Source organism: Bufo bufo, chromosome 1, assembly GCF_905171765.1.
Source record: "Bufo bufo chromosome 1, aBufBuf1.1, whole genome shotgun sequence".
NCBI lineage: Eukaryota > Metazoa > Chordata > Amphibia > Anura > Bufonidae > Bufo > Bufo bufo.
This window is the reverse complement of record NC_053389.1, coordinates 763,800,122-763,822,554: the sequence shown is the minus strand read 5'-3', so window position 1 is coordinate 763,822,554 and position 22,433 is coordinate 763,800,122. Positions and strand designations below refer to the sequence as shown.

General features: G+C 47.7%; 1 protein-coding gene across 1 annotated transcript; it reads right to left on the bottom strand.

The window, feature by feature from the left end:
- Positions 1-1,180: 1,180 nt before the first annotated feature.
- Positions 1,181-21,246, bottom strand: LOC120986228 (histone chaperone asf1b). The gene is made up of 5 exons (XM_040414673.1): positions 21,096-21,246; positions 19,764-19,907; positions 13,350-13,465; positions 3,775-3,951; positions 1,181-2,340 (listed from the first exon to the last, which is right to left on the bottom strand). The coding sequence occupies exons 2-5, from the start codon at positions 19,870-19,872 to the stop codon at positions 2,140-2,142; spliced, it is 603 nt and encodes a 200-aa protein (XP_040270607.1). The 5' UTR covers positions 19,873-19,907; positions 21,096-21,246; the 3' UTR covers positions 1,181-2,139.
- Between the last annotated feature and the right edge of the window lie 1,187 nt (positions 21,247-22,433).

The following is a 22,433-nucleotide window of genomic DNA, read 5'->3' as shown; positions in this document are numbered from 1 at the left end:
CCTGCCCTTCCGGTCTACAGAGTCAGCTTCCTCCCACCGCGCCGCAACTCAGAAGTAAAGGCTGAACAAACCGGCAGATCATCAAGTAGGCCTGCGGCCTAACATGCAAACAGAGCCGCAGAGGTTCGCAGGAGCCAACAGAGGTTCGCAGGAGCCAACAGAGCCGCAGAGGTTCGCAGGAGCCAACAGAGCCGCAGAGGTTCGCAGGAGCCAACAGAGCCGCAGAGGTTCGCAGGAGCCAACAGAGCCGCAGAGGTTCGCAGGAGCCAACAGAGCCGCAGAGGTTCGCAGGAGCCAACAGAGCCGCAGAGGTTCGCAGGAGCCAACAGAGCCGCAGAGGTTCGCAGGAGCCCAGGAATGTTTTGACCCTCTCAGGAACCGGGAAGTACGACAGAAGGGGTACGGATAAGGAAGCCCAGAGTACCGCAGCGGCTCCTAGAGGATACTTACACCGCACGGGGTAACCATCCACACACTATTACAATAGCCGGGGCCCGCACAGCTCTTTTCCAGCGGATCCGATTCCCTCCTGCCCCTTAGGACAGGAAACAGAACTGGAGATCAAGTGGATGATCCCTCTTTTAAAAGGTGGTTCTGGTTCCTGTCCTGAGGAGGTGGAGGCGGTCTCTCCAGGGGTGCGGTCATAGGTGAAAAAGAAAAGTAGCACTGCAAAAAGCAGAATTTCTCTCTCATGATTTATAATGCACTTAAAGGGGTTTTCTGGTTATATAATGTTATCCCCTATGAATAGGATAGGGGATAACTATTAGATCAGTGAGGGCGCTACCACTTAACCCCCATTGATCACAAAAATGTCCCATGAAGCTCTTCAAAATGAACGGAGGGGACAGTCAGGCACGTGCTCCATTCATTTTTATGGGAGTTCTTTAGATAGCCGAGCGCTGTACTAGGCCATCTCCGGAAATCCCACAGAAATGAATAGTGGCTGCACGCATGCCCCACCCAGCCGCTTCATTAATTTTGGGTTCTCATTCGTGTGATCAATGAGGGTCCCAAAGGAAGGACCCCTATTGATCTAACCCTGTGGATAGGGGATAACTGTATATAACCAAAATAGCCCTTTAACAATGAACAATAAAAGGCTCTGAGATCTGCTTAAAAAAACAAAAAAAAAAACAACACACTTAAAAATTCAAATGTAATCAAATACATCTTCGAGCACCTTGCTCAAGTACTTTTTATTTAAGCAAATCCTAATCACAAATATATAAAAAAAATATACATATTGGGGGGAAAAGAAAAAAAAATTCCATCCGTTTCTAAATACGACACAAACGTAACATACAATAATGCGTGTGGGAAGCAGGGGTATCAGAGAGCCTGCCTCTACACCGCCGTGTGGTATAAAGGGCCCATCTGAGAAAAGCGTTCCTTCAGGTGGACAGCCCGAGACACACGGCAGTGACCACCACAGGTTTCCATCATGGAGCAGGTGTAAGTGCTAATTTTGTTCTATGGATGACGCACCGAGGCTTAACATCTCCGTGCACGAGACGCTGATGGCAGAAATCCTCACTCAACAGGAAGTCTTTTGGCGCAAAGCACAAGGCAGAACAATGGTGCTTTTATTGGGCATTGATAATTTCTCGTAACGTTGTCCCAGGAGCCACAAAAGAAGTCTCATGAGGCTGTGGAAGGAGATCATCAGGCTGAAGGAATGCTGCCCGACCATAACGTAAATGGCAGCATTTCCAGTGAGTGAAGGAAACTAACACAAGGACGGCAGTCAGGAAAGACTGGCAGAAGACATGGTCTATCCTCTGGGTCACCAAATATCAGCGCTGCCAAGGGTATCCCCTGCTGCTGGAAAAAGGATAAATGGTGCAGCTGGTTCTTATATGGATAACAATAGGAGGCCACAGCCAAGGCACCAGCGTTATTTTGAAAGAAAGAAGCCATATACTCCTAAAAGGTGTCAGTGAGATAAAAATTAGGTATATACAGAGGATGCGACCACTGCCATATCTGCATTATGGAGTATTTGCTTCTGGAGTCTGAGGACATCACACAATAAAAAAAATGGCCATGTAGACCACAGCCTGAGGTGAGAGGTCAGTTCTGTACTTCAGGTTTTGGACAGTGTGATCTGTACACAGGCTCATAAGTGCGCTGGTGTCTTCACATGCAATCCATAGAGTTCTCTGGGATGGCGTTAAGGGCTCCAGAGAGGCCCTTGGTAGGGGCACAAGATGGGGGGAGCATAGCGTGACAAGCAGGGTCCACATTCTCAATGTCTTCCATCTTTGATTCGCTAGCACTATCCCAGTTGATATGAAATCGGGTCACGCGTGGATTTGATGCCAGGATGTTCCTCTGGAGCTGAAAGACAGATTGGGACATTTATATCACCAGCAACACACTGCAGCCTCTAGGGGAGGAGGGAATAGAGCAGGCATCAGCAACCTCCGGCACTCTAGCTGTTCTGAAACTACAACTCCCAGAATCCTCCATTCAAACGTCAGTTTTTGGGTCAGTGATTGTGAGCCAAAACCAGGATTGGAGCCTCCACAGACATGAGGTATAAGGGGAAGATCTGCTCCTGTTCTGTGTTTAGAACCGCACCTGGTTGGAGCTTAAAAATGTATTACACTGACAAAATGCTGTCTGTGTAAGGCTACATTCACATGAATGTATTTTGTTTGTGTCCGTTCCATATTTTTTGCGGATAGGATGCAGACCCATTCATTTCAATGGGTCCACAAAAAAGATAGAACATGTCCTATTCTTGTCCGTTTTGCCGACAAGGAAAGTCATTGTTACAATGGACCCGGAAAAAAAACAACACAAAAACAGATCGCAAAACACATACAGTCGTGTGAATGTAGCCTAATTCAGTAGATTTCAGGACTAAGGGTTACACAGCATTATAAATCAGTATAATGCAGTGCCATTCTATCAGAGGAGTGGAGGCCAGAAAACATATGCTGCAAGTTTCTCATTCAACACGCTCCTGTGTCTGGGCCTAAGAGTGCATGCTGGGAGTTGTAGTTTCACAGCAGCTGGGTGCTGAAGGTTGCTGATCCCTGGAACAGGCAATGCAAATCAGACATTGTTTGTAGGGTCTCCCTTTTACTGTTCATTGCATGGGAATAATGGCATTTTAACTTCATCCTGGGAGTCCGTATGATTATGGAGATACTGAATTTAGATGGTTGATTATTTTTTTTACCTAAAGGGATTATCCAAAGCTGGACACCCGTGAAATAAACAGTCTAATCAGAAAGAGAAAATGGTGCCTACAGATCAGGGACCTCATGTTCTTTTAATTAAAATGAGCATCAAGATGTTACATCAGAAGTGTCTAGAAATGAGCAGCGCATTTCAGACCAATTACCACGTCCAGGCCTAAAGGGACAATACCCTACCCCTTGCTCACGGATGTCAATCTTGTCTTCCCTATTATCGGACGTCTCATGATGGGGTTAACCTGACTGTAGTGCTTTTCAATGGGATTCCCCGCCCCAGGATTACTACTCTGTCACAGCTATAGATTTCACAACTGGAGGTTGACTAGCTCACTTTAGATTCTCCTAGTGGCCCATTAACCTCACAACATCCAGTTTGTGTTGTCTTCTATAGGACATTTCTGGGATGTAAACTATAGGTTCACCGTGGAGGGGGGAGGGTAGTGTACAGTAAAAACCACTTACTATGACAACATGCCTTTCCATAAAATATTCAACATAGAATTGCCCAGGAAGCCTTCACAGCAGCCTCACCAGATATAAAGCATCGGACATACTGGAGCAGTACCTGGCAGAAGTCTGGCTTCAGAGGAGGATTCTCCCTCAATTCGCTTTCAAAATACTCGTTGTTCACGTAATAGCCGACTCTGATGAACTCCTGCCCCCTGTATGTGCAAGTGATGAGGACGACCGTAACGCCAACGGCATCAGACTCCGGGATGAGGCTTGGATTCGGAGCATCTGCCTGTAAATGTTTAACATGTAATGTTAGGCCTTGACCCTCACAGAATTACACACAAATCCTAACAAGCACCCAAGCAGAGGACCACTCACAAGCCGCTTGTCTCTGACTGATCAAACGGTTTGAATGGCCCTATATATGATTAAGGTGCATGCTTTAATTTTACAATGTAAATCCTCCAACGTTCTTAAACACATGGCAGTAAATTTCTATTCACCAGATGAGCAACTTGTGATCTCTGGGCAGTGCCAGAAAATGTGTGTCTTATCAGGGGCTATGGACGACCTGGGCAGGGTTCTCAGCTTCAGGTGACTCTACGATGTCTACCTATGGAATACTACATAAATGCATGTAATACTACATCTCACCCTAGGCCTCATGCACACTGCCGTTGCCAGGCCGTGCGTATATTGTGGTCCACATTTCACAGGCACCAGCCATGTGGCACCCCACATTACAGATGTGGGCCCATTCACTTGAATGGGTTCCGCAATCCGGAAGGTCGGTGCTGAACCCCGCGGTATTACTTTTTTTGCGGGGCGGACGGACACATTCAAGTTGAATGGGTCTGGATCCGTCTGTTGCCCGTGCATTGGGGAGCGCAAATTGCGGTCCCCAATGCACGGAACGGCCAATCAGCTGCCGTGTGCATGAGGCCCTAATCGTTGAATTGATTGGAAGAATACTTGATTACTAAAATCATCCATAGCTGCAGCCCTACATATGACCAGGATGAAACCCCGTATTCCTTCATCTCCAGACATGTTAACGGGGCCCGTGATACAATAGTACATGGCGCCGGGGTGGGGCGAGTGTGGATTGGACTTGGCATTCATTTACAGATAAGGAAGCAGTCAGGAGATGAGATGCGCAGTTCCCAACGTTCAGTGTGAACAGGAATTTCTGATGAGGAAGGATTTTACCAGCAGGAGATATTAATCATCATGTGGTGAAATTCTGTATCAGGTATAAACTGAACCTAACAGGAACTGACAGACAACCAGCCATTGGTTTATATAGAATTATGGGGCAATGTGTCATTGGCAGCAAATCCTTCCACTGGACACCATTAACTGCGCCCGCCCTGCAAAATGCAGATGACAATCAGGTGCCGTGTACAAGAGAGGAGTGCGATCACATCTATTACAGGCAATGCAAAGGCTACAAGTGACAAGTCTATATCTATGTCCATTATATACACACCCCCCCCATACACGTGTATGTTTGGCTACTGCACTGCCGCCCGCAGAAGAAAAAGTTCATTCTCCAGGAGTCAAGGCTCGTTTACTTAAGGGCTTATGCACATTACTGTTTGGGTCCACATTTGAGATGCATTTTTTGTGGACTAGGAATGAGCGAATCCACATCCGAAGCATAAAACTTTTTTCCGTACAGTATTAGAATGTATTTGCTCCGATGATGCAAAGTTATTGCTTAGCGTAGTCTCGCAAGACTTAGCGTAATAACTTTATAAGTTAATTTGTACTGTAAGGCAGTGTTCCTCAGGGCCCACCTACCATTCAGGTTTTTAGGATTTCCTTAGTATTGAGCAGGTGATAAAATTAGTGTCAATGCCTTAGGACTTACCACAGGTGTTCATTCTGTGGGATATTCTCAAATAATTCTGACCGGTAGGTGGGTCCTGAGGACTGTAATAGGGGAACTCTGCTGTAAGGTACCACTTGGAACCGAACCAGAGTTCGGGGATTTTTTTTTTACAGTACAAATTAATTTATTAAGTTATTACGCTCATCGGAGCCCATACATTCTAATACTGTACGGAACTCCTGCTCTGTACAGTATTGGAACAAAGTTTTATGCAAATCAACTTCAGATGTTTCATCCAAACTTAATTTGCTCATCCCTTATGCGGACCCATTTACTTCAATGGGGCAGTGTGCTGTCCAAATCCATTGCTCCGTTCCGTGGCCACGCATTTTTTTTTTTGAACATCTTATTCTTGTCTGTTTTGTGGACAAGAATAGGCATTTCTATAATGGGCGGACTGTTCTGTAAATTGTGGAACGCACAGGGCCAGCATCTGTGTTTTGTGGATCTGGTTGTGTGCATGAGGCCTAAATCTGTGGAAGAGTCTACTTCAGGATGTGGTCACAATAGGAGCACTAGACACTAGGGATCGACCGATTTTTTTTTATAGCCGATACCGATAACCTGTGAACCTTCAGGCCGATAGCAGATAACTTATACCGATATTCTGTGCATTTTCATTTTAGAAAAAAAAAAAATCCTACACAAATCTGCTGCTAAATGAACATGTTTATTGTTAACGTTTAGCTTTTTGTGTAAATCTTTTTTCATTGGTAAATATGTACCCGGCTGTTACTGATGCCGAGAGGAGTCATAGGACACCCCAGCATGTTACTGGTATACCTCATACTAGTATACATATACAGTGTGTATATACACCTCATACTAGTATACATATACAGTGTGTATATACACCTCATACTAGTATACATATACAGTGTGTATATACAGACACCTCATACTAGTATACATATACAGTGTGTATATACACACACCTCATACTAGTATACATATACAGTGTGTATATACACACACCTCATACTAGTATACATATACAGTGTGTATATACACCTCATACTAGTATACATATACAGTGTGTATATACACCTCATACTAGTATACATATACAGTGTGTATATACACCTCATACTAGTATACATATACAGTGTGTATATACACACACCTCATACTAGTATACATATACAGTGTGTATATACACACACCTCATACTAGTATACATATACAGTGTGTATATACACACACCTCATACTAGTATACATATACAGTGTGTATATACACACACCTCATACTAGTATACATATACAGTGTGTATATACACACACCTCATACTAGTATACATATACAGTGTGTATATACACCTCATACTAGTATACATATACAGTGTGTATATACACCTCATACTAGTATACATATACAGTGTGTATATACACCTCATACTAGTATACATATACAGTGTGTATATACACCTCATACTAGTATACATATACAGTGTGTATATACACCTCATACTAGTATACATATACAGTGTGTATATACACCTCATACTAGTATACATATACAGTGTGTATATACACCTCATACTAGTATACATATACAGTGTGTATATACACCTCATACTAGTATACATATACAGTGTGTATATACACCAGGGATCGACCGATTATCGGTTTGGCCGATATTATCGGCCGATATTGAGGATTTTGAACGTTATCGGCATCTATTTTGCCGATATACCGATAACGTATTGGGAACACAGAACGCGCTGCTCTCAGCGCGTTCTGTGTTCCCTCCGCAGCACAGGGGAGAAGGAAGCAGTGTCTCCTCCCCCTGTGATGATGCTGCCGCTGCCTCCAATGACAGGACGGAAGACAAGAGGAGGGGAGGGGCTGTGGCCGCTGCGCCACCAATGAAGATGAGTCTTTCATGAATTCATATACAGGAGGCGGGAGCTGGCTGCAGAATCACATAGCCGGCTCCCGACCTCTATGAACGGCAGCTGCGGTCCGCGGTAGTTAACCTCTTAGGTGCCGCGGATCGCAGCTACCGCTCATAGAGGGCGGGAGCCGGCTATGTGATTCTGCAGCCAGCTCCCGCCTCCTGTATGTGAAAGAGAGGTATCTTCATTTGTGGCGCAAGCAGTGCGCCCCCCACCCCAATAGTAAAAACATTGGTGGCGCAGTGCGCCCCCCCCCCCCCTCAAGCCCCCTAGTATTAGTCATTGGTGGCGCAGTGCGCCCCCCACCCCCATCCCAATAGTAAAAACCTTGGTGGCGCAGTGCGCCCCCCCCCCCAGTTCTAATCATTGGTGGCAGTGGCCACAGGATCCCCTCTCCCCTGCTCCGAGCCCCAGCAGTGTTAGCCTGGGGCTCCGATCGGTTACCATGGCAGCCAGGACGCTATTGAAGCCCTGGCTGCCATAGTCAGCTCCATGCTGCTGTGTGCACAGAGCACAGGGCAGCAGGGACAGTGTGAGCTCCTATTCACCCTGATAGATCTCTATCAGGGGGAATAGGACAAGGGTTCTAGTCCCTAAGGGGGCTAAAAGTTAGTAAAAAAAAAAAAAAAACACACAAAAATATTAAGTATAAATGAAAAAGATTTACAAAAAAAATAAAATACACGTTAACAATAAACATTAATTTTCAGCAGATTTGTGTAGGAATTTTTTTTTCCCTCAAAAATAAAAATACCCAGAATATCGGTATAAATTATCGGCTATCGGCCTGAAAGTTGACAAATTATCGGTATCGGCCCTAAAAAAATCAATATCGGTCGATCCCTAATATACACCTCATACTAGTATACATATACAGTGTTCTCTATTATATACCTCATACTATATCATACATATACAGTGTTCTATATTATATACCTCATACCAGGGGTGGGCGATATGGCCTAAAATCTATATTGCGATATAATTTTAAGCATGTGCGATATATATTGCGATATATTGTTTTCTATATTGGGGGGGGGGGGGGGGGGGGGGGGGGTGTTAAACTTTTTTTTTTTTTTAACTTTTTATTTAATAACTATTAGCCTCCTTAAGGGCTAGAACCCTTGTCATATTCACCCTAATAGAGCTCTATTAGGGTGAATAGTACTTTACACTCTCCCTGCTGCCATGCGCTTTGTGCACACAACAGCAGGGAGCTGACCATGGCAGCCAGCCTCTCATGTGCCCCCCCCCCCCAAGCCTCTGATGTGCCCCCCCCCCAGCCTCTGATCTGCTCCCCCAGGTAACTCAAACCCACCCCCCTCCCTCCCCATCATTGGTTACCATGGCAGCCAGGACGCTACTGAAGTCCTGGCTGCGATGGTATGTTAGTGAGCAGCATTATACTCACGTGCGCCGTGGCCGCTCCTTCTCATAGGTCTGTGCGGTGCATTGCTAATGCTATAAGCATTAGCAATCCGCCGCACAGACAGAAGGAGCGCCGGCGCACGTGAGTATAATGCTGCTCACTAACATACCATCGCAGCCAGGACTTCAGTAGCGTGACTCCTGGCTGCCATGGTAACCGATCGGAGCCCCAGCATTACACTGCTGGGACTCCGATCGGAACTGCCCACTGCCACCAATGATAGGGGGGAGGAGGGGGACCCTGTGGGATATGGCCGGCCCGGCAAATTCATTGGTGGTGCAGTGGCCACAGTCCCTCCCCTCCTCCTCCTCCTCATTGGTGTTCAGCGGCAGCCGCGCACAGTGGGGAGGGAGGAACTCCCTCCTTCTCCCTCCACTGTGCGCGGCCGGCTCAGGAGAAAATGGTGCGCGCAGAGAGCGCGATCATATCACGGTCCGGCGATATAGCGAAAATCCATATCGTGGCCCAAATTTATATCGCATATCGCCTACCTCATACTATATCATACATATACAGTGTTCTATATCAGTGTTTCCCAACCAGTGTGCCTCCAGCTGTTGCAAAACTACAACTCCCAGCATGCCTGGACAGCCTTTGGCTGTGCGGGCATGCTGGGAGTTGTAGTTTTGCAACAGCTGGAGGCACACTGGTTGGGAAACACTGTTCTATATTATATACCTCATACTAGTATACACTGCTCAAAAAAGGGAACACAAAAATAACACATCCTAGATCTGAATTAAATACTCTTCTGAAATACTTTGTTCTTTACATAGTTGAATGTGCTGACAACAAAATCACACAAAAATTCATTTTTTAACCCATGGAGGTCTGGATTTGGAGTCACACTCAAAATGAAAGTGGAAAAACACACTACAGGCTGATCCAACTTTGATGTAATGTCCTTAAAACAAGTCAAAATGTGTGGCCTCCACATGCCTGTATGACCTCCCTACAACGCCTGTGCATGCTCCTGATGAGGTGGCGGACGGTCTCCTGAGGGATCTCCTCCCAGACCTGGACTAAAGCATCTGCCAACTCCTGGACAGTCTGTGGTGCAACGTGACGTTGGTGGATAGAGCGAGACATGATGTCCCAGATGTGCTCAATTGGATTCAGGTCTGGGGAACGGGCGGGCCAGTCCATAGCATCAATGCCTTCGTCTTGCAGGAACAGCTGACACACTCCAGCCACATGAGGTCTAGCATTGTCTTGCATTAGGAGGAACCCAGGGCCAACCGCACCAGCATATGGTCTCACAAGGGGTCTGAGGATCTCATCTCGGTACTCAATGGCAGTCAGGCTACCTCTGGCGAGCACATGGAGGGCTGTGCGGCCCTCCAAAGAAATGCCACCCCACACCATTACTGACCCAATGCCAAACCGGTCATGCTGGAGGATGTTGCATGCAGCAGAACGGCATCTCCAGACTGAGCACATGTGACAGACGTGACAGTGTGAACCTGCTTTCATCTGTGAAGAGCACAGGGCGCCAGTGGCGAATTTGCCAATCTTGGTGTTCTCTGGCAAATGCCAAACGTCCTGCACGGTGTTGGGCTGTAAGCACAACCCCCACCTGTGGACGTCGGGCCCTCATATCACCCTCATGGAGTCTGTTTCTGACCGTTTGAGCAGACATGCACATTTGTGGCCTGCTGGAGGTCATTTTTGCAGGGCTCTGGCAGTGCTCCTCCTGTTCCTCCTTGCACAAAGGCGGAGGTAGCGGTCCTGCTGCTGGGTTGTTGCCCTCCTACGGCCTCCTCCACGTCTCCTGATGTACTGGCCTGTCTCCTGGTAGCGCCTCCATGCTCTGGACACTACGCTGACAGACACAGCAAACCTTCTTGCCACAGCTCGCATTGATGTGCCATCCTGGATAAGCTGCACTACCTGAGCCACTTGTGTGGGTTGTAGACTCCGTCTCATGCTACCACTAGAGTGAAAGCACCGGCAGCATTCAAAAGTGACCAAAACATCAGCCAGGAAGCATAGGAACTGAGAAGTGGTCTGTGGTCACCACCTGCAGAACCACTCCTTTATTGGGGGTGTCTTGCTAATTGCCTATAATTTCCACCTGTTGTCTATCCCATTTGCACAACAGCATGTGAAATTGATTGTCACTCAGTGTTGCTTCCTAAGTGGACAGTTTGATTTCACAGAAGTGTGATTGACTTGGAGTTACATTGTGTTGTTTAAGTGTTCCCTTTATTTATTTTTTTAACAGTGTACATATACAGTGATATATATATATATATATCATACTATATAATGTCTGACTCTGTATGATGTAGTATGAGGTATATAATACACAACACTGTATATGTATAATAGTATGAGGTGTGTATGATGTAGTAGGTGATATATAACATACGGTATATCTATAATACTATGACGCACGTATTTATTACCATATCACACACTGTATACGGTCTCGGCACTCTCGGTTTCTCTGGTACCCTGGCCTACACAGAACCACTTTCCCGCCCCTCGAGATCGGTGACGTCAGTCCTATCGACTAGCGTCGCCTACGGATTCCCGTTCGGGGTTGTTCCAGGCAGGCACGCCCACACGCGTAGTGTCTCCTGTACTCCCGGCGATAGTTGGTACTGGCAGCCGGCAGACAGACGGCGGGCGGTGGACGCATTATTCGCAAGGTTAGATGCCGATCACTAAATCTCATTTTACTTCAGTGTAGTTCCCTGCTGTAGTATGTGACAGATCAAGGATGCCCAAACCTGTGGCCCTCCAGCTGTTGTAAAATTACAACTACCAGTATGTCTGGACAGTCTACAGCTATTAGGGCATGCTGGGAGTTGTAGTTTTGCAACAGCTGGAGGGTCGCAGGTTGCGCATCACTGTGATAGATGAACAGTATCGCTGATCAGAGGCAGCAGGTATCCAGGCAGCTCCCCTTCACATAGTATGTGTTATGGCACTGGTTAGTAAATCTCTTTTGCTGTAATGGAAATCCATTCCCTGCCATCATTCTTATTAAGGGTCAGTTCAAACAACCGATTTAGAAAAACACACTTAAAAACAATCAGAGCGCAACTTTTTTGTTTGGTTTCTGATGGATTTTGATGTTTTTCTTAAAACCAATGGATGATGTTCACTTCAGTGCAAAGCTGCATTTTCAGCTTGAGGGTTTTGAGTTGTGCCAGAAGATGCATGAACGGGAGATTCAGCCCCAGGATAGGGCTGTAACAAACAAACAGCACACACAAGCACTGCTTCCCATTTTGAGACTTTTTTTTGCCGATTTTGAGGCAGAAACACTCCAAAATCAGAAACCTCTATCTGAACTGTCCCTAAAGGGGTTTTTCATGCTTAGATATTGATGAAATCCTCAGGATAGGTCATCAATATCAGATCAGACACCCAGGACTCCCACCGATCAGCTGTTACCGGTCCAGTGTGTACCGTATTTTTCGCCCCATAAGACGCACTCGCCCCCCTCCCCCCCCCCAAAAGTGGGGCGAATGCTGGCAATTTACATCGCAGTCTGCAATGTATTAGTGAGGAGGGACTGTAGTAGGCGGGGAGAGCAGCAGGGCCATGCAGGCACTGTACTCTGGCCGCGCCGTTCAGTATTCTCTGTATTATACGTAGTGTTAATCATCAGATCTAAACGGAATAATGATGCGCTCCCCATGTGTACCATACTTACCGGTACATGTCACGCTCCTGTAGTAAGCACTAGCAGGCAGGCCGGGCGGCCGCAACTCACGTGCCTGCTCCGGCCACTTTATGAATTACGGCCGCCCGGTCTGCCTGCTAGTGCTTACTACAGGAGCGCGACATGTACCGTAGGTATGGTACACATGGGGAGCGCATCATTATTCAGTTGAGATCTGATGATTAACACTATGTATAATACAGTACATACTGAGCTGCGGGGCCAGGGTACAGTGCCTGCATGGCCCCGCCTACTACAGTCCCTCCCTAGGAATCTGAATGGGATAATGATGGGGGAAGGGGGTCTGTGGATGGCATTATGATTGGGGGGGGGGGGGGGGGGGGATCTGTGGATGACACATAGCAGTGTCATCCACAGATTCCCCCCTCCACCATGATAATGCCATCCACAGACCCCCCCCCCCCCCATCATCATAATGCCATCCACAGAACAGTGACATCCACAAATCCCCCACCCCATAACAGTGCATAATCCACAGATCCCCCATAATCGTGTCATGCACAGACCGCCATTAGTTCAAACCCACCAAAAGCACACCTTTTGGTTCAAAATATATATTTTTTCTTATTTTCCGCCTCAAAAACCTAGGTGCGTCTTATGGGCCGGTGCGTCTTATAGGGCAAAAAATACGGTACTTCCACAGGGTAAGACCTCATACACACATGTGGGCACCAGCCATATGCTCACCACATTATGGATGAGGACCCATGCCACAATCTGGAAGATGTGGAACGGAGGCACGGAACACCACGGAGTGCTTTTTGACTTACCTGAAATACAAACATATGACGCCCAGCTGGGACGGGGCCGACCAACACAGAATCCAGAACCTGATCATATTCCTCACTTTCTGCCGAGCCCACATAGATTATCTTCCACTCCAAATCTGTGGAAACAAAGGCAGTTCACTACAGACAGGAAAATAAAAATGATACCTTACTGGGACATTATTAAACTTTACCGCTATTCTGAGGAGGTCATCTCCACTGACCCCAGTTTGTATACTTATATAGGACGAGAACGCAAGCAATCCAATTCACAAGCAATAAGAAAAGTGCTCCATACGCATTTATAAAATATAGTGGTCACCTGCCTGCCACAGATATATAGTAATAAGGAACCACCTTACCTATAACAAGGCATGCTGGATCATGTCACCTCCATTCATCTGTGGCCTACACCATGATGCAAAAAGGGAAAATAGGATTTTGTGCTTACCTGTAAAATCCTTTTCTCGCTGAGTTCATTGGGGCACACAGGACCGTGGGCTAGCTGCTGCCGCCACTAGGGGGCGACACTGGGCAAAAAAAGTGCTAGCTCCTCCTCTCAGCTATACCCCTCCTGCATACACTGAGCTAATCAGTTTGTACAAAAGTAGGAGAAGCCAACTGTATGAGAGAGCTGGAGATGGTCAGAACCAAGAACAGGTAGGACCCACCAAAAAGAACCAGCAATGTACTTATTGGGTGGGTGCTGTGTTCCCCAATAAACTCTGCAAGAAAAGGATTTCACAGGTAAGCACAAAAAAATAAAAAATACTATTTTCTCGCTCGTATCATTGGGGGACACAGGAGACCATGGGACGTTCCAAAGTAGTACCATGGGGCGGCAATAAAAGACCAGAACAAATCTAAGGCTGGAAATGGCATCCCGCACAGAAATGTGGGGAAAAGATGCACAGGAACCTGGAATAGGACAGGAAAAACATAAACCAGGAAGGCCAGCTAGAGAGCGTAGAACGCATGGCGTCTTAGGGCTCTTTCACACTTGCGTTCTTGTCTTCCGGCATAGAGTTCCGTCGTCGGGGCTCTATGCCGGAAGAATCCTGATCAGGATTATCCTAATGCATTCTGAATGGAGAGTAATCCGTTCAGGATGCATCAGGATGTCTTCAGTTCCGGTACGGAACGTTTGTTGGCCGGAGAAAATACCGCAGCATGCTGCGCTTTTTGCTCCAGCCAAAAATCCGGAACACTTGCCGCAAGGCCGGATCCGGAATTAATGCCCATTGGAAGGCATTGATCCGGACTTAAGCTAAACGTCGTTTCGGCGCATTGCCGGAGCCGACATTTAGCTTTTTCAGAGTGGTTACCATGGCTGCCGGGACGCTAAAGTCCTGACAGCCATGGTAAGTGTAGTGGGGAGCAGTGTACTTACCGTCCGTGAGGCTCCCGGGGCGCTCCAGAGTGACGTCAGGGCGCCCCAAGCGCATGGATCACGTGATCCATGTGATCACGTCATCCATGCGCATGGGGCGCTCTGACGTCATTCTGGAGCGCCCCGGGAGCCGCACGGACTGTAAGTATACCGCTCCCCCGCTCCCCGCTCCTACTATGGCAACCAGGACTTTAATAGCGTCCTGGGTGCCATAGTAACACTGAACGCATTTGGAAGACGGTTCCGTCTTCAAATGCTTTCAGTACACTTGCGTTTTTCCAGATCCGGCAGGCACCTCCGGCAACGGAAGTGCATGCCGGATCCCAACAACGCAAGTGTGAAAGAGGCCTTAGACTGGGCAAAAAGAGGAAAACCCAGTTAAATGAAGCCCAAGAGGCCTCGGAAGATGTGGATAGCAGCACATAATATCTACAAGAAGGATAAGCATGTCTGACGAATGAAGATTATGTGCAGAAGGCACTTCCAGATAACAAGGACCACAGAATTGGTGTGGCGACCTGGACGTCTTGCATGGCCATAGGCCCCATTGAAAACCGAGAGGCGTTTACTCAACAGAAGTGAACCTGTAGAATCTGGGTATGCACGAGACCTGGCGAACGAGCAACAGGAAAACCCAGACACCACCTTACCAAATGTGTAAGTATCAGGGTGGGATACCTCACCACAGGAAAAAACTGGAAGAAATTACAGGGCAACTGGCCGAGGGCTAGCCCTGTAGGGATCTCCCAGGTACGTGAGGAGACCCCTGTGGGTCAATTTGTATAAGAAAACAGTGGGTAGCCACTCCTTTGTAAAGGATCCAGCATGAGAAGAGACTAAAAAGTATGGAATATGATCACTCAAGACCGAGATAAGGGAAGGCCAAGGGGGACAGAGAGAGATAGGGATCGACCGATTATCGGTTTTACCGATATTATCGGCCGATATTTAGGATTCAGCACACTTCTCCCCTCTGCTTAGGGAACACGGAGAGCGCTGACAGCAGCGCGTTCTGTGTTCCCAATACGTTATCGGTAAAATAGATACCGATAACGGTCAAAAAACTGAATATCGGCCGATAATATCGGTAAAACCAATAATCGGTCGATCCCTAATGTTTATTTATACATTTTATATGTGAAATTGGGAAAATGGGGTGATTTATACTTAATATTTTGGTGTTTTTTTTCTTTCTTACACTTTATTTAATAACTATTTTCCCCCCTTAGGGGCTAGAACCTGGGATCTTTCATCCCTTGTCCTATTCACCCTTATAGAGCTCTATCAGGGTGAATAGGACTTCACACTGTCCCTGCTGCTCTGTGCACACAGCATCAGGGATGTTACCATGGCAGCCAGGGCTTCAGTAGCCTCCTGGCTGCCATGGTAATCGATCGGAGCCCCAGGATTACACAGCTGGGGCTCCGATCAGAAGCTGCCACTGCACCACCAATGAGGGGGAGAGGACCCTGTGGCCACTGCCAATGATTTTAATACTGGGGGGTTGAGAGGCGCCGGCACACTGTGCCACCAATGATTTTAATGGGATGGGGGGGTTGAGGGGCGCACTGCGCAACCAATGACAATTACCCTTTAATACAGGAGGCGGGTACTGGCAGATCAGCGGCAGTTAACCCCTCAGGTGCTGCACCTGAGGGGTTAACTGCAGCTGATCGCAGCTTCCTGTCAGGGGCAGGGTGCCGGCAATGCGATTCTGCTGCCGGCACCCGCCTCCTGTATTATAGGTTAAAGTCTACTTTTCCTGAGTCCAGACTAAGTATTAGACTACACAGAGCGGCGCCCAGCGATATCCCAGCATTTACTATTAGTCCTGGACGCCGCTCCGTTCGCCTGCTGTGCCCCATTACTGTCTCCTGCTCCACATGCTGATTACTATTGGAGCGATGGGGAGGAGACATCAGCTTCACTAGTGGGCGTTCCTTCTCCCTTGCTGTAGCACTGTCCAATCGCAGCGCAGTGAGAAGGAACGCCCACTAGTGAAGCTGATGTCTCCTCCCCATCGCTCCGATAGCAATCAGCATGTGGAGCAGGAGAGGAGACAGTAATGGTGAACAACAGGCGAACGGAGCGGCGCCCAGGAATAATGGTGAGTGCTGGGACATCGCTGGGCGCCGCTCGGTGTAGGAAAAGTCGTATCATTGGTGGCACAGTGCGTCCGCCTCTCTGTTGTCATTGGTGGCAGCGGCAGCTGAGAGAACATGAGTGCGCCGACAGAAGCGCGCTCATGTTCAGAGATACGAGACTGCGCAGAAGCGCAGCCCAGTATCGAAAAAATGGAAATCCCAGTATCTTATCGATACCGGGACAAAAGTATCGAAATTTCGATACCCGCAACAACCCTAGTCTGGGCATGAAGATTTACTGCCCGGGGGGACAGTCCCCGCCAACCAAACTGCAAGACGGAAGTTGCAGACTAATCGGCTGCAAAGTCGGGGTCTCGCGCAGGAGCAGACCGACCGGAAGGACTTCCGGCCGGAACAGAAGGTCTTGTCGCCATTTTGCAATTCTAGGTTGCATTTGCGACCATTTTGGTCGCCATCTGGAGCCCTGTAATGTCTGATATGAATGGACCCTATTTAACTCTGTGTCCTACAATCACCCCCTTCCTTTGGGATTATTGATGAATCCACCCTAAGCAGTGATAAATGTGATGATTGCTAAGGTGGATATGGTATAGCCCTCACAAAAAAAAATAAAAAATATTCAGCTGCCTATCGCATGCAAGTCAGGTCTGCTAATGCTGGCTAAAGCTAATTTCGGCTCAACGCGTTTCTGGTTAATGTTTAAGCCTCATCAGGAGCCCTTTAACTGGATTGCCTAGCATTATTACACATAACAGACCAACACAAACATACACACGCCGCCTCCACATGTGGCTGCGCAATCGGCACTATTGGGTAAAACTTGTTCACACAGTATAACGTCCCCTTGTGGCTGCCCCCACAAGGGGACGTTATACTGTGTGAACAAGTTTTACCCAATAGTGCCGATGTTTTGAATACCTTGAGGGGTGTAGTTTCTAGAAAGGGGTCATTTTTGGGTGGTTTCTATTATGTAAGCCTCGCAAAGTGACTTCAGACCTGAACTGGTCCCTAAAAAGTGGGTTTTTGAAAATTTCAGAAAAATTTCAAGATTTGCTTCTAAACTTCTAAGCCTTCTAACGTCCCCCAAAAATAAAATATCATTCACAAATTGATCCAACCATGAATTAGACATATGGGGAATGTAAAGTAATAACTATTTTTGTAGGTATTACTATGTATTAAAGAAGTAGAGAAATTGAAACTTGAAAATTTGCAATTTTTTACAACTTTTTGGTAAATGTTAATTTATAAATAAAAATGTTTTTTTTTTAAACTTAATTTTACCAGTGGCATGAAGTACAATATGTGACGAAAAAACTATCTCAGAACGGCCTGGATAAGTCAAAGCGTTTGAAAGTTATCACCACCTAAAGGGACACTGGTCAGATTTGCAAAAAATGGCCAAGTCCTTAAAGGGGACCTTTCACTTGTAAAAACTATGTGAACTAAGTATACCGACATGTAGAGCGACGCCCGGGGATCTCACTGCACTTACTATTATCCCCGGGCGCCGCTCCGTTCTCCTGCTATCCCCTCCGGTATCTTTGCTCTGTAAGTTATAGTAGGCGGTGTCTGCCCTTGTCCTGTGGGCGTCTCCTTCTCCTAGGCTGCAGTGCTGGCCAATCGCAGCGCACAGCTCACAGCCTGGGAGTTTTTTTTCTCCCAGGCTGTGAGATGTGCGCTGCGATTGGCCAGCACTACAGCCCAGGAGAAAGAAGCCCACGGGACAAGGGAAGACACCGCCTACTATAACTTACAGAGCAAAGGTATCGGAGGGCATAACGGGAGAACGGAGCGGCGCCCGGGGATAATAGTAAGTGCAGTGAGATCCCCGGGCGCCGCTCTACATGTCAGCATACTTAGTTCACATTGTTTTCACAAGTGAAAGGTCCCCTTTAAGGAGCGGCAATACTTATACTTTCCATTGTGTTGTGTTCCGCTGTTACAGGGAACGCAACGTCCATGGTTAACCTCGCCTCTCACTGATAACTGATTAAGTAAATATGTTTTTTGCAGGACTAGAGACACTTGTATAAGGTAATGGATAGTCAATAGCTCAAGACTGAAGCTGCAAACCATTTGAAAAACTGCTGTCATTCAGCTAAGGCTATAAAACCTTGTAAACTCAGATTGTTAGCTTAAACTTTAACCATGACCATGGGATTCTACTAGGGAAATCATGTTTTAAAATAAATGCCCCTTCCCCTGCCCCGTCCTGGATCCCCCCACTGCCCTATCTTCAGCAGAAGAGCAGCACACAAAGGAGAAGGCAGCGGCTTCTGCCCAACTACCTCTCTCTGCTATAAGAGCTTAGAAGAACTTGGTGGAACAGCGGTATGTTGACTTTCTTTCCTTCAAGGGATGTATAAAATACATTCGCATATTAAATACGCGAATGTAGAGGGGGGGGGGGGGGGGGGAAATCTATTTGCAAAGGATGGCCATGGGGCTGATCTGATGCTGATGGCACTGGCTCTGAGGGACATGTCTGATGATGGCAAATGCCCTGGGGCTGATGGCACTGGGGGACATGTATGATGACGATGGCAACTGGCAAATGCAATGGGGCTGATGTCCCTCATAGCCAGTGCCATGTATGAAGATGATGGCAAATGCCATGGGGCTGATGGCACTGGCTCTGGGGGACATGTATGAAATTTGTGTTTTACTAACACTTAGTCTTCATCTTTACATGGTTTGGGAAAAAATCTGTTACACAATACACATTAAAAATTTCTTTAAAAGTTTTGTAATTTGTATACATACAGAAGAAAATAATATATTGCAATATATATCGCACATGCTTCAAATTATATTGCAATATAGATTTTAGGCCATATCGCCCCACTAGCGTAATGGCTTCGCTACGAATAGAAGTCACAAAGGAGATGTGAGCAGAGCCCTAAACTGAACGACACTCACCATCTGGTAGATCTTCTATACATTCAAAAGTGATCTCAAACTGGAAGGGATTACGGAAGGGACACGGGTTGTCAAGGACCACCATGTTCAATATCTGTACCTTTGCCATGTTGCTGATGAGATCCTTCACACGATGAATAAGCACTGGAAGAGAGGAGGGAACAGAAAAAAACATTAACAAAAAGTTTACAAAACCAGCTGAACCCTGTCCAAAAGCGGGGGAAGGGGGTGCTAAGGAACAGTCAGTCTCCTCAGTGATGCCAGAGCACAGGGGTTGTCTCATCATGGACAATGGGGGCATATCGCTAGGATATGCCCCCATTGTCATAGGTATGCAAATGAGCCTCTAGGAGCAACAAGGGCGTTACCGTTACACCTAGAGGCTCTGCTCTCTCCAACTGCTGCACCAGTTGCAGAGCCTCTAGGTGTAATGGTAACGCTCCCGTTGCTCCTAGAGGCTCATTTGCATATATTAAAACTTCCTTTTTCTCAGCAATGCAGGCACGTGTGAACATGGGACCAACACAGATGTCTTCAGCTGCCGAGTGCACATACAACAGGTCAGCCGGTGTCATAGGGACAGAACTGCTGACAGATCCTTTTTGGTGCAGCGTGCAGACAGAGGGCGCATCCAGGGTGAACATCCATGGCGGTTTCATTATATGCAGAGGATTTTTACAGCGTCGACAGGACTTTAGGACCTGCAGACTCATACAGACCGTAACCCCCCCCCCCCCAAAGTCAATGTGGATTTTCTGCATGAAACCTTCAGTATAGACCGACACGCTAAGGAGTGTAAGATCGACACACTGAACACTTCTGTACTGTGTGGAGATCTCATCTACATAGCGGATATCACACAGGCAGGGGCCCCACAGCTGGGCTGTGATTACTGGGGGGATCCTGCAACACCCGGCCCCTACTACAATACAGAGAAATGCCAAACCCAGCCTGTGCCGCAGTTCTCAGCACTGGCTAATGGGGGCGTTCACGAGCAAACCCAAAGGGGTGAAGGCAAAGTAGACGAGCTGCTCCTCAGGACGATACCTGCCCTGTGGGAAATAAAAACAGGTAAAAGTTGTTGCCATGGGTTACAGCGCCCCATTCCCCACACACTACTAGTTTGGATAAGTCTCCTTGTCCTTATCAGACCTGACCACAGCCAATTACACAGAGACTGACAGTCAGCCCAGGAGACTGCGAGGACTGTCCACTGTGAGGGGGACGATGGCGCACAATGGGGGACGAGAATGTCACACCATACGGACAAGGCTCCCGCCAACTACCTCATGACAGCACGACACAATGGAGAGGGGGGAGCGGTGACATTACCAGGTTAATGGCCCTTCGTTTCGACTTCCCGGTGATTCCGTTCTCCCCTCGGTCGCTCAGCTCCGCCGCGCAGCCTTTCCCGCCCTCCGTTTGTCTCCCGCGCACAAACCCCTTCCTCCTGCGCCAACCTTACCTCACAAATCATAGCCCCGCCTACTGCCCCCGACACTACGTCACCAGCCCCGCCCTCTCTCATCGACAGCGTCAAAACTCCCGCTCATTTCTCTCAACGCCACCATATGCTGCAAGCATATCCCCGCCCACAGTCCAGGAAGCCACGCCCACTCGCCACAGTCCTCTTCCAAAACCGCGCAAAGCACCGCCCTCCTCTACGTTCAAAGCCTGCGTCATTACGTCAGCCGCACGCGCTATTCTAAAGGCTGTCGAAACCTATTTACGTGAGTAGGCTGGAAACAAATGGTAGTCCTGGATATGAACTACCGCTGAAGTATTTTGTATTCAAATTAAATGACTTGCCCACATTAAATATGCCTGCGTCGTAATAGGACTCGTCCGGTAGTTTGAAGGAGGAGACCGGTTGACGTTCATTCCCGGGCTAAAGATGGCCACGCGTGTGCATGTGGGCGGGGCTTGTCCATATTTAACGTGTCTTGTGATTGGTTTAAGAGAAGCGGCTCAGCGCTGGTTGGACGGATCAAATTGTTAGTTCGGCATCTTTTTAGGTTCATTTAACCCATTCAGGACTAGGTAAAAGAAGAAGGGCATATGTTCTGACATTTATAAGGCCTGTATAAAACAGTGGTGCTGTGCATTATATCCTATTCATCTCATGCTGGTAGGATGTGCCCCCAACGTCTGACAACTGCGGGTCCCACCTCGGAGACCTGCACCTGTCTCTAAAATGGAGCCCATAAAGAGAAGCGGACTGCTGAAAATGGCCGAGCATGGACTCCGCCACTTCCGTCAGTAGGGTCGCCACAGGACACAGGATTATTTTCAGACTGCAGTGCAGACTGTCTGACTTGCTCGCTCACGGTCCTGACAGCTGGCGGCGAGCTGTGAGCGGCCGGCACTCCAGGACCTGCCCGAACCTGAAGAGGACGAAGTCGCCGGTCAGGATGGATTGGAAGCCGGAGAGCTGGGTGCTGCGGGTGATCAGGAGCACAAAGACGCTGCTGAAGGAGAGCAGCAAACCCTCGCCCCACAGCATGGCGGCTGCGCCGGGGCTGAGCTGCTCTCACTCCTAGATCAGGCCGGATAACAATGAGACGAGCCTGCGCTCCTCCCGTCCCCGTCTCTTCTGCTGCGCTCCTTTCCTATCACGACACCTCCCCTCTCCGCCGGTCTCCGTTACCGGGCCCAGGAAAGCTGCCGGAC